The sequence below is a fragment of the Tyto alba genome, unplaced genomic scaffold (assembly GCF_018691265.1).
Source record: "Tyto alba isolate M040663 unplaced genomic scaffold, T.alba_DEE_v4.0 Super-Scaffold_11, whole genome shotgun sequence".
Taxonomy (NCBI): domain Eukaryota; kingdom Metazoa; phylum Chordata; class Aves; order Strigiformes; family Tytonidae; genus Tyto; species Tyto alba.
Genome location: NW_024881273.1, coordinates 613459 through 626014, shown reverse-complemented (window position 1 = coordinate 626014; position 12556 = coordinate 613459). Strand labels below are relative to the sequence as shown.

At 53.0% G+C, this 12556-nt stretch overlaps 1 protein-coding gene across 5 annotated transcripts in view; it reads left to right on the top strand.

The window, feature by feature from the left end:
• Positions 1-12556, top strand: part of MVB12B (multivesicular body subunit 12B) — a 67663-nt gene that overhangs the window by 30109 nt on the left and 24998 nt on the right. For 4 of the 5 annotated variants that reach the window (XM_042786458.1, XM_042786457.1, XM_042786456.1 and 1 more), the window contains one exon: positions 3923-4020. In XM_042786458.1, coding sequence (XP_042642392.1) covers positions 3923-4020 — 98 coding nt within the window. Of the gene's footprint in view, positions 1-3922; positions 4021-8554; positions 9120-12556 lie in introns of those variants that run through there. The other variant, XM_042786459.1, reaches the window with a different exon arrangement.

Genomic DNA, 12556 nt, shown 5'->3' with positions numbered 1-12556 from the left:
GCAGCGCTGTGCGGAGGGAGGATGCCCACGGCGGGGCGGGGGGGGGGCGCGGGGTCCGTCCCCATCCCCGTCCCGTCAGCTCCCGGGGCGGGGCAGGGCGGGGCAGGGCGGGGCAGGGCGGGGTGGGGCAGGGCGGGGCAGGGTGGGGGCTGGGAGGCGGCTGGGAGGCGGCTGGGCCGGGGCGGCCGGTGGCAGCGGCTCCCGTGCCCCTCGGCACGTGGACCTGGCGGATGAATCTGCACAGGGCATTCAGTCGTAAAAAAAAAAAAAAAAAAAAAAAATCAAACCAACCTACCCAAACCAAACCCACGGAAACACAAAAGCGCCAGTAGGAGCCCCACGTGATGCTGAAATGGGAATCGGGCCTGAAAGCTTTGCTCTGCCGGGGGTCGAGGGGGGGGGGCGGGCAGGAGCCCGTGTCAGTCTGGCAGCGCCGCAGGGCACCGCAGGGCGCCAAGTGGCCGTGTACCTCTCCCAGGATATTTTTCGTGTCTTTTAAATGCTGTCTTTTCATATCACCTGAGCACGTTCTTGCTTTGCAGAACAGGGAGAAGATTCTTGTGCTCACAGGTGAGCGGTTGGTGAAGGGTTAAAGTAGTAATTGTTTAAATCTTTTAGGCTTTCCTCCCAGTTCTGTGATAATTTGATGAAGAACTTCACCCTAATTAAATATTCAAATTAGAAATAAGTGTCAATATGGCTTCCCATTGCCTGGAATGATGATTAATTGTATTCAAAACTCTAGTGGCCGCTGTAATCTAAACCAAACCGTTGTTCTTGATTATTTCTGCAACACATTTACCATGTTTTTGTTTTAAAATTTAAACTAGTAATTGATTTGCCATATGCCGCAGAGCTGCACATACTTTCACGATATGTGTTTAGGAACTTGGGGACTTTGTAATTGGGATTTTCTTGCTTTTCAATGGCAGCCTCTTTTTTTTTTGTCTTCTACAATGCAAAATGATTTGGCTTTCACAACGCATAAGGAAAATGCATTATGCAATCAACTTAGTAGGTATAAGTTATATTGATCCTGGCCGAAGTTTGCATTAATTTAAAATAAATTAGACTTTGTTTCCCATTTTTCCGTACAATGTCATACTTTCAAGAAAGGGAAGGGGGAAGGGGAGAGCTGATCTCCTTCGAGCAGTTGCTGCCCTCCGTCTTGAGGCTAAACGTCCTCCTTGGCGAGACCCAGCTCTCCGGGGCGCCGCGTGGTGGGGGCGACGAGATGCCCGTTTGTCCTAGCCCAGAGACGGCGAGTGGCCGGGGAGGGGGGCGCGGGCCGTCGCTTCCCAGCGCCCTCGTGGCAGCCCGAGCTCCAGCCCCCCGGGGCTGGCGGGGGGCGCGGGTGCCCCGGCCCGCCGGGAGCGGGGCTCAAGCCGCGCACCCCCCGCCTCGCCTCTGACTGCCCCCGCCGCGAGGGGATGCCCCGGTGTGCCTTTCGCTGCCCGCGGGTCTGAAATGGGGAGCGAGCGGGATACCCCGCGGGGCTCGGGGCACGTCGTCTGCTGCCGCCGCGCGCGTGCTCGGAGTCCCTCGGGCGGCGGGCGATTCATTTCAATTACGCGCGTGGAACGCGTGCGCCGCCTCGGCATGTGGCGCCCGTGCGACCCGGTGCTCGCGTGCGCCGCCAGCCAGGCACGCTGCTGGGACTGGGGGCTTGGTGCGGAAAGCCTTTCGCGGACCGAGGGCCCGGGGCGTTCCGGGGGGGCTGCTGCGTGTGCTGGCGGCGCCGGCAGCTCCGTCGTGGTGCTTGCGCCGTGCCCGGCAGGAGCCAGCGCCGGGGCCGGCTCCAGTCCCCTGCCCAAAGGGACACTCGTGGGCTGGGGGAAAGAGCTGTCCGGAGGGGAGAGCGGGGGCCAGCCTCTCCTGCAGCAGAAGCTGGTAGAAACTTTTGAAATACTCGGCTCAGGAATGGGCCTTTTAAGTAGGTCTGCTTTGTTTACTTCCAAAGCAATTCCTGCTCTTTTGTTTGGGGTGAGGAAAGCAGTCCTCCGTACAAGGAAGAGAAATTCAAAAGTCCTTCTGTTAGCTGTTTTGGTGCCTCGGAAATTATTTTTGGATACTGCTATTAAAAAACAAATGAAAAGCGTGTAATGCCTACAGGCAGTGGTCTTCTGTTTTAAAGTGTGTTCATGACAAACCTGCCTCTGCTCACAAAGAGTCTCATATGGATTGTGTTTTAAACAGCAAACTGTTGGCCAAATTCAAAAATATTTTCACACCATCTTTTTTTGGTTAGAAATAGCTTTGGGAAGCATAAGCAAACTCAAACTGATGTTTGCTTTTTCTTATTTTATCCATGCTGTTCACCATCAGCTGCATCTAGGGCTAAAAATACATACGTCTTCACAAAATGGGTCCTGTTTTTCAATGCAGATAATTTCCAGATGATTTACTCGATAGCTAAAACCTGCTAGCTAAGAACGTGGATTTGCTGCTCTGCTGGAGAGTGTCCGGGGCCCTTTCTCGCGGATACGGTGTTTGTGAGGGGGCACAAAGGCCGCCTGGTTGCTCTGGCAGGAGGGCGATGCCGGGGGCCTCGGTGTGCCCAGTAACTCACTCCTGTGAATTGGGACCTGCTGCCTCTGCCTCATGCTACCCTGCGCCTCTGTGTGGAGAGGGAGCAGTTTCATTATGTGTGGCAAAGCGGTCCAGAAGATTAATTGTAACGTTCTATAAAAATTCACCCAGACCTGGGATCAGCATTAGAAAAACACAGATTTGAATTAAAAGGGAAAAGGCTGAATCTCTTGTCAAGGCATGGAAATCTGTGGGCTGTCCATCACGGTTACTAGCAGAAAAGCTTTTCTCGCGGCAGAGCTCGGCGGAGCCCCGTGGCCGGGCCGGGCTCAGCGTGGCGGCAGCGGCAGAGCCGTGCCCCGGCGCTCCGGGGCTGTTGGTGCCCTGCCCCGAGGGCCCGAGCCTGGGGGGAGCAGCTCGGGCTCCAGCACCTCTGACACTTGGCGTGCAGCCCCGCCGCCGGCCCGAGGGCCTGACGAGGGCCGGGCGGTGCGTGTCCCCCCCCCGCTCCGCGTGGTCCTGGGCAGGTCGCCCACCTCGTCTTCCAGCCTGTGTCCAGGCTTGCTGAGTGCTGGGTTTTCCTTTTAGTAAGCTCTGAGCTACTGAAAATAGTTTCAACTTCGCTTCGATGAGCTCTGTTTTTTCCTATTTATAGGAAGGTTTAATGGGAGATGTAAAAATGCCTCTCTGCTGCAGGGACGTGGGGCAGAGCGCCGTTGGGAGGGAGGGCGTTGCACTCGGTGACGAGTGACGTTTGGCTCCCCTTTTCCGGGGGGCTGGCGCAGGGATGCTCAGCGTGTGCGTCACCCCCAGCCTCGGGGAGCGTGCGGCAGCTCTGGGTGGGTTCGGGGCAGGCCTCAAACATCAGGAGAGTTTCAGAGGTCTTATCGCTGAATGCACTCAGAAGGTTTCGGTACGGATGGATCCGAGGCAGTTGCAGCTGGCGCTTTCTGCCTCGCCGGAGGTGCGGTTCAGTCCCGCAGGGCGTTGGGGGGCCCTCGCGGTGCCTTACGGTGAGACGTGCTTGCAGAGAGGGTCGGTGCTCGCCGGGCAGCGCGCAGGCTGTGGCCGGGTGCTGGCTGCCGGGGAGCCGCCGTGTCCTGCCGGAGGGTTGGCGGCCGAGCCCCGAGGGCAGCAGGGCAGAGGGGCCTGCGCCGGGGCGAGTGAGACTGAGGGGCAGGTGAAGCAGCTGAACCACCCCTGGTTGTAATGGCTGGATCACCACCTCGGTCTCCTCCCGATATTTGGGGCCCATTCCAGCTTTTACAGGCAACGTTAAAACTGATGTTTGCTGCTTAACCTGACCAGCCTCAGCAGGCGAAAGGGAGCCGACGGCAGTGATCCCTACCGCTCTGTAGTAACGTCATCTCCCTTCCCCATCTCTCTTCCTTAGGCATATCTCGCTGACACTCCCTGCCAGCTTTCGAGGGAAAAGTCACAGCACTCGCCTGGATTTGGAGCACCAGCACTCAAATTTGTATGCCATATCAGGTAAGCTGGCACACGCGATGGCTTCTCTGCTCTTTTGTGCAATCAGAAGGGTAACCAAGCAAAGCAGCCCTGCTTGCGCGCACAGCCAGGTGTGTGGTACCCACGAAACATACGTCTGGCTTTTCCTTGGTGCCGTTTAAGTGTCGAGCAGAAGGGGTGCAGAGGGACCCCGGGGAATGCCCAGGCACACGTGTTGCCGGCAGCAAACCTGACTGATCACTGGGGAGAGCACAGCCCTCGGAGCGGGAGATGCTGCTGCCTGCAGAGGTGCTGGTTGAGAGCTCTGATGGAAAGCAACACTGGCACAAAATTTGCTCCTCATCTTTTTCATGATCGTCACAGGTGAGTGATAAGAGGCAACATCTCTGCCCATTTCACAGGAAGCTTTGTCTTGTGTTCAGGCAAATTTGAAATAAGATGTTAGGATTGGGGGGGTTCCGTGTTATTTTTAAGCAGCATGCGCTTGCACATGCACACTTGGTCTCTCTAGCTGCAGCTTTCTCTCTCTTCACTATTCCAGGCTAGTATACGAGTGCTAGGGCTAGCGATAGTTTCCAGATGTCAGTGTGGAAAAAAACCTGCCAATGAACAATTTAGCTAGTTTTTATTTTTAACTGGTACTAGGCTGCGGGGAAAATGTGTATTTAAATAGAGTGGTGAGGATGGATCCCGTTCCTCCAGCCGTGCAGGCACAGGCACTTGTTGCTGTGCTTCAGGGCCACGTGGTGGGTTCGGTTTGGAGCCGGGGGCCCTGCGAGCTGTCCCTGGCAGGGCTGCTCCTCTGGAGGAGCTCCTGCCTTTAAGCACTTGGTTTCTTGAAGGAGTGAGCTGAGAAGGAAGGTAGCCTGCTTCTTGGGCCCCGGGAGGAAATGCCCCTGGGAGTGAGAGGCAGGGGTGCTTTACAGAGTTGCACCTCATGGAGTCTGCCACTCCTGGATGCGCCGAGAGCTGCGAGGTCTGGAAGCTGTTCCTGAGCCACAGCAAAAGGACTCTTGGTTCTGCAAACTAAAGAAAAACGTTCGGGGCAGCTGTGACACAGCAGTGCGTTTCACCTGCCTCCTCTCTCACGGGGCTCGCTCATGTCCTGTGCTTCACCTGAGCAGTGCTGGGGTGCAAGCGAGTTTTCCTCAGAATTATTTTTTTTGGAGTAATGCTGCACCTGAACAAATATTGTGATAGGCATGGTAGAATCACACTTAGCCACGGTTTACCCTTTGTTATGTCATTTTTACAAGAGGAGAACAGTACTGGCTTTAAACCTGGCTCTGTCAGAACGTAATGGAAGTACAGTCCCTTCATCTGGCTGAAGGCGATTTTCAGGACGGTTTAGAGACCCAGAAGAAGCAGCGGTGGGTTCAGTGAGCTGCACAATAGGGAGTGCTTGTGCATAATCAGGGAAGAGAAGATGGCAAAAATGTGCCATTCACAGGTTCTTGCTATTAATAGTGAGTGACAATTCTAACGTGGGAACATGGCATTAATTCATGTACCATAATCAAAGGGTTATTTAAAAGGTAATCTCTGGCTGAAACTGCAGCTTCAGGTTCCTAAATAGATGGAATATAACAATTGCATAATTCTTGTCAGTACTCGTTTTTCGTGTTACTCTCCTGCCCTAATAGATTTAGAAATGTAAGGGAAGGTGTGTTCCTGTGCTCACATGAGAGGCGGCCCTGCATGGAGGACAGAAAGCTGCGCTTTCTCTCCTGAGGAAGCATCAAATGCACAAATAGCGAGGCAGCAGCTCTGCGTGAATATTCCTGAGAATGGCCCTGCTCTAGGCCTTCCCATGGGCTGGCTCTGCTTGCAGTGCAGCCTGGAAAGATGACCTATTTTGTGAAGAACCTGAATGCTTTACCAGCTAATTACAGGCAAAGAACAAAACAGGACTGCGAAGCTGGGCATAGCGTTAGTCCTCCACGTTTGCACGAGCACATTTCAGTCAAAGGATGTAACTTTTTTTTTCCCCCCAACTGCACGTTCTCCTCCAGACATGTTGTTATACAAGTTGTGCATACATGCGCTGTAATGGCTATTGCAGCTGTGGGTTGTTTCTGAAGAAAGGGTCTTGTCATAAGAAACATCCTGTGCATTGGCAGGGATCTTCATGCATAACTCCTGACCGCTGCTGCCTTTTCAGCAGCTGTGATGAGGTGCTGTGACAATTCCCTTTGCGTGCTTAAACATTGCCGAGGTAGATTAGCCCCCAGGCGCACTGTGGAAACCATTCCGAAGTTTCCTGTGACGTCGGTGGAGTTTGCAGCCAGTCCATTTCATCTGCGCTGCCGTGCGAGTGCCTCGCTGCGGTGCCATGGCAACGGGAAATTTATTAACGTGCTTCCACTGTCGTCCCTAATTGCTCTGCCGGGATGTGGTGTGCCGCGGCGGGGTCCCGGCCGCAGCGTGCCGGGGCAGCCGTGGGCAGGGGACAGCTGTGGGCGTGGGGCAGCTGTGGGGCAGGGGGCAGCCGTGGGCGTGGGGCAGCTGTGGGCAGGGGGCAGTCGTGGGCGTGGGGCGGCGGGGGGCAGGTGTGGGCAGGGGGCAGCCCTGGGCATGGGGCAGCCCTGGGCAGGGGGCAGCCCTGGGCATGGGGCAGCCCTGGGGGGGGGGCAGCCCTGGGCGGGGGGCAGCCATGGGCATGGGGCAGCCCTGGGCAGGGGGCAGCCATGAGTGTGGGGCAGGTGTGGGCAGGGGGCAGCCATGAGCATGGGGCAGCCGTGGGCGGGGGGCAGCCGTGGGCGGGGGGCAGCCCTGGGCACGGGGCAGCCCTGGCAGCAGGCGGCCGGCGCGGTGGCCGGGGCTCCGGCGGGTGCAGGACCCTCCTCTGCCCCCCGCCAGGCCTGTGGGCTCCCTCTCTTGGCTCTCGGCAACATGGAAGGTTTCCTGGTGCTGGCGCAGGGAGACAAAAGCCTCTGTGAACAGTCTCCCAGTTCTGGTGTCGCCTCGGTCTGAATTCTGGTGGGGACAGGGTGGGGTATTTAGGAAAGGAGGATGAAATCAAGAGTTGCAGCGTGGTGTCGGTTCCCCGTCTGCGCGTTATCCCAACAGAAGTGCTCTTTCACCCGGCATACAAGCCAATACACACAGGGTCAAGGTATTTCTTTTATTTCATGTCTGTGCGGAGATGAGTGCTGGGTGGTAACGCCACAAAGCTAGCACACTGAGGGGGCTTTCCACGCTGTATTTATACACAAAACTTGCCGCGTTTGTAGTTTTCGAAGTCCATCCTCTCTACGATGATTGGTTAGTAGTTTCCATGCACTCATAACACTGCTGACACAATACTTGTACTCCTGTACGTGCTCAGGGGAAGGGTCTTCACGTGGGCAAGGGTCTTCTTGACCCATAGGTGTGATTTTTAGTATTACAATGAAGGTAGTTCAGCGAAGGCTACACAGACCTTGAGTTTGCTTGCCGAGTTGGCAGTGCACCTCTCCAAGGTCTAATTGCTCCGGGGCGTCCTTGCTCTAACAACATTACCTACTCGTTCTGCTGCTTAGCGATGCCTTTGGCTTTAACATCTACAAAGAGCATCTTTCTTGACCTAAGCCTAATACTGCTACATTGATCTAAAAGTTTTAACCTTCCACATGTGGACACCCAGTATTTTCTCAGTAGTCAATGAAAACAACACTTCCAGCTGGGGTTCAACCTATTTATGGAAGGTGAAACAAATTTTGGCCGCCGAGCCTGCTCTGTATCTCAGAATACGTTTTGGCAGAAATTGCCGTACCCCCGCTGGAACTGTCCTTTTACTCCTTGGGGTGCGTAGCGCAATTATTATCACAAAGCTGGAGTCAAGGAAAAAGTGGTCCTGGAAGTAGTAATTATATTTTTTAGCCAGCCTTTTGGTGTTTCTAGTCTTGGCAGTGAAACGTCGGGTGACCAGAAAGTTAGGGAGACTCCTCGGTGCACAGCAGACTAAAGAATCAGTCTGTGAGAGGGCGCACGTAGGGACCTGCTGCCCGGACGTCGCCGCGGGAGCCTGCCCCGCGCCGCTGGCATCGTCCTCCCCGCCCGGCAGACCCCCTGGTCCCACCCGGGACCAAAAGGCAGAGTTATTTCTGAGTTGATGTGAAAAAGGTCTCTGGGTGCTGCTGGGAGCGCGGTGCTGAGGAGCTGACAGGTTTAATATGCATGTTCAAACGGGCAGCTGCTGGAAGAAGAATGCCTTGCTCCAGACAGACCTGTCGACAGACACTGCTCAGTATTTCACAGCGTAGTCTTTCTTCATGGCCTTCAGCTTAATTAAGATGTTGTTGTGACTACATACTGCCTTCATTTCAGACTTCAGCATCTTCTGGCTGCATATTGCTTTGGCTTATCAGAGCCACAAGGACAGTGAGGGAGAGAGGGAGCCCTCTCAGGCAGCCACAGATAATAACGTACAGGGAAAATTCCTGAATGAAGTGAAAAATTATTTATAATAATGGTACTCAAATAGAAGGGAAATAAGTCACTCTAAGGGTATATAAATTTTTATGATAGTGTATAAACAGCCATAGCTTGCCTTGTCTCCCATCTATCCCTGCAGAGAATGAGGGCAACATCTAGCATAAAGAAAAATATAATAAGAAAACGAAGAAATGAATGGGAAGAGCTGGAGGATTGATCACTCGGTGTATTTGTATATCCTGATGTAAAAGGTGCTGCTGACAGGTGGCCAGGTTTGTTCTGTATAAAACCATGTGTGTGCTGTCAGGGCGGTGTGAGCAGCCTTGTTTCGATTGATGAATTGCCTGCTTTCTTGATTAAACCTTCCGTCACTTAAGAAACAAAAAGCCTGTGTTTGGATGGCAGAGTGGGACATGTCAAAAAAATCTGTCTGCTTTACCTTTGTGCAGATGTTGGGCACAGACTGTAACATGTATTATTAAAATGAATGTGGCATTTACTGTGCATTATTTCTTTCCTGGGAGAAAGGACCTGTAAATTATATGCTAATAATAAGCTTTAACCCTTTCAGAAACCAGGAGATTTAGGAGTGCAAATATTCCTGCAGGCCTCACTAATTGGATGGGCTCTAATGCCACTGTAGCTCTCTCTGAAGTTAATAAACAGTGTGTTTCAGACCAGTATGCTGATGCCTCTTGGGGATCTTGCCTCCCGTAAGTTTTCTGCTGTGTAAGTGCCACTGGAATGTAAACCTTTGGAATTACGAGATCTTCCATCGAAAGCCCCCTTCGGATTCTGACTGCAGGCCAAAGCTGTCTGCGGCCCGGGGAGGAGGCGGCACAGCCAGCCAAGCAGGACCCCCCGCGGGGGGCACAGCCCCGCACCGCCTCCCACCTTTGATTTCGCTTTCAGAATCGCTTCGACCTGCCAGTTTGAGATGTACTCAACCGACTCATCTCGGGAAAAGGATGAGGGGTGGAAGAAAGGCTTAACACACCTTGCAGAGCACCCGGCAGGATCTTGCCTTGGAAACTAGTGGCTGAGCGTGCAAAATGGAGATTTCTCCGGTCTCGGCCGTGGTTCCTGGGAACTCAGGAGCTGGTCCGAGCTGCGTGCTTCCCCACAGCGTGGGTTTTCTCTGCTAAAGTCAGGTGGGCAAAGCCATCGCTGGCCTTGGCGTGTGTGTGCCGAGCAGCAGGATTGTCTCTTTTTGCCCTGAAATTCTGCTGTAGCCATCTTCGGTGTCATGTTGCAGATAGACGTGTCTGTCGGTTGCAGCATACAGATTTCTGTAATTTGAATGTAGGACAGTCAATACTTGTACCTTCTCTTGACCTGTTCTCAGACTGTCAAGAGGCAAATCGCATTTCATGGAGTCTATCAGATACTTCTGTGCAGCCCCATCAGAATGTGTGCACAAAGTAATTAAAGCCTCTTTGTACCAATTTTGTGCATGAAACAAGCGTATGAACTTCCAGGTACTGCTGCAGCTGTCATCTCACAGCCAGAAACCTAACACCGGTTGCATAAACCCAGCTCCAAGGATTTTTGTTCTAGGAGAAACCTGGAGATAAGGCGATCAGCGTTACCCTCGGATGGGACCGAGTTTCATTTTTTGGATGCTTAAATATGACAACTGTGCTGAAAAAACAACAGAACAAAAGCAGAACATACTTTGATGTATGTTTGTTGATAGTCTTTTCAAATAATACTTGCCAGCTGTCAGCCCAAAACAATTAAAACATTTGTGCAAGTAATGAAAGAAGTAGTTGATGTTCGCTTGACGTGCTGATAGGCCATCCATAGGCTCGGTACCTCGAGTCGCGATAACCCGTAGGACTAAAACAGGGTCCAGCAGCACCTCTTCCTCGTGCTGTAGAAAAGTTCAGTGGATTGCTTTTTACAGTACGCTGAAGGACCTGGCGCCGTTGGAGGGGGTCTCAGTCGGGTTGCCGATCCCGCGGAAGGCGCTTGCGGAGCGGCACCGCGTGCGGCTCCCGCCCGGAGCCGTGCCCCAGCCCAGCACCGGGCCCGCTTCTCGGAAAGCCCTTCGTTGCCTTCTCACTACCCCTGGGTACGGCAGCTGTTTTCTGAAGATGCCCGCAGTCTTCAGTTTTGCTGATACGGAGCTGAAGGTGAAGTTTTTCATCCTCTCTCAAAGGAAAAACGCCACGTCCTCTGGGCCGGAGCGGAGATGTCACATCCCGAAATGTGTGAGGCGCTCTGTCTGCCGGCAGAGCAGCGCCTGTGACTGCGAGCAAGGCTGCGATACTCGCTGTTCATTTGCTTGGGAGCAGCGGGTTTTCAAAGCGATTACGTGACGCACTGCCTCGGCATATATTTGTCTTGAAAGTTCTATTTTGTGATTGTATCTAACCGCATTATCAACACAGTCCCCTGTGTGAAGTATTTTTCCCAGAGAAACCGGCCTGAGCGCCGAGGCGGGGGCCCGGCCCCTTGCCAGCTCGGCGCTGGGGCTGCGCCTTCGCCCGCTCGCTCGGGGGGGGGGGGGGGGGGGGGGGTTCGGGGGCAGCTCTCACAGGTGCCACTTCCTCCACCCCTCTAATCTGGGTATTTTGGAATTGCGCGCCAGTGTTTGCTACCTCAATACTTCCCTTAAACAGGTAAACACTTACTGAAACGTGCGTTACGTTTTCTATAGGGACGCTTCTTTGTTAGGTTGGAGCGTCGGTTTCCCTGCCGAAGGCTCCTGGCAGGGAGGTCGGGGCGAGCTTTGCGACGCGGTGCGCGGGCGGGATGCTCGCGGGGCGGGGGGCACGGGTTCCGGGCGGAGGGGGGTCTCCCGGGCGGGTGCTCCCAGTATGGGGCCACGGGGGGTGGCAGAGGGGCCGGCGTCCCTCCCGCGCTGGCGGGTAATCCAGGTCTCTGGAGGCGGCAGAGAGAGGGGAAGCTGGCGGTAATGATCTGGAAAAACATCAAAGGCAGCGGATTCCTGAAAAGGAAACCGGGTTGCTTTTCGGTATTGGATAATGCAGAGCTTGGCGGGGGGGCAGTTGTAATTCGCCTGGGGAGCTTTGCTGGGAGCGTTTATTTACACACTGCTCTTACGGCAGCACTTCGCTTCCAGCGTTCCTCCTCCCTTTCTGGGGCTCAGTGGATTTATTCGGCGTGGCTGTGGCTGTGCTGGGCGCTGGCACTTTCGGCTTTCCACTGCTCCGCGATGGGCTCGGCAATGCATCCTTGCATCTACCCGTTGGTTTTTTTTTTCTCCTTTTTTTTTTTTTTTTTTTTTTTTTTTAATTACAGAAAAAATCTCTTTCAGCGGTCTTTCTAGATTAAGAAACGGAAGAAAAAAATAAATACTTTGTTACATTTCAGTGCCCATATGTCAACCTCTTTCTTGTTGCAAAATGTCAGGTTATCTGTGCCACAACTGCCACTTACTTCTCTTCGATGTACATTTTCTTCTAAAAGATACTGTATCTTTTATCTGTATGTAATGAGGACAGACGTTTTAATCAGAGGTTAGTCATTTATTTTTGCAAACTATTGTTTTGCTTCATCATTTTTGCAGATAATTAAATGGTTCACTTGGCACAGTGTGTCTGCTTTATTAAAACAGGTAATTTTGAAAAAAAGGAAGATGCTATTTTTTGGATCACTGCACAAGAATTGCCTTTATCTTCATCTTCCAGCGTAGTTTCTGGTGGTTTTGAGAGACCCTCCTATGTTTGAGTGGTTTAGTACACCCCACTCTCTAAAGGGGGAGGCCCTGTGCTACATTTTACTGTCAATCCCAATTCCCACGTGTAGGTACTTTGTGCTTCTTAAGAATAGAAGCGGAACTAAATTTACTTTTCGTGACACTGAATTTTAATTAGGATGGCCCCAAAACCAGACGCGTTGTGACAAGCTTTATTCTGCACTGAAACTTCTTTACCGAGGCTGGGATTAAAGTCAGCCCGCGCTTTGGCCTATTGCAGTTTCCAGTCTTTGGACCAAGACCTGGATAATCTTCAGAATACAAAAGGCTCTATTAATATCCAGCAGTTCAGGGAGGCTGAAGTCTCACGGAAAATGCTGCAGCTGCGTATTTCAGGAAGGGAAATATAAGTGTTACTTAATATATTTAATGAGATTCAGGAAAGTGTATTTCTTATTCAGTCAGCTCCTCCGCGGT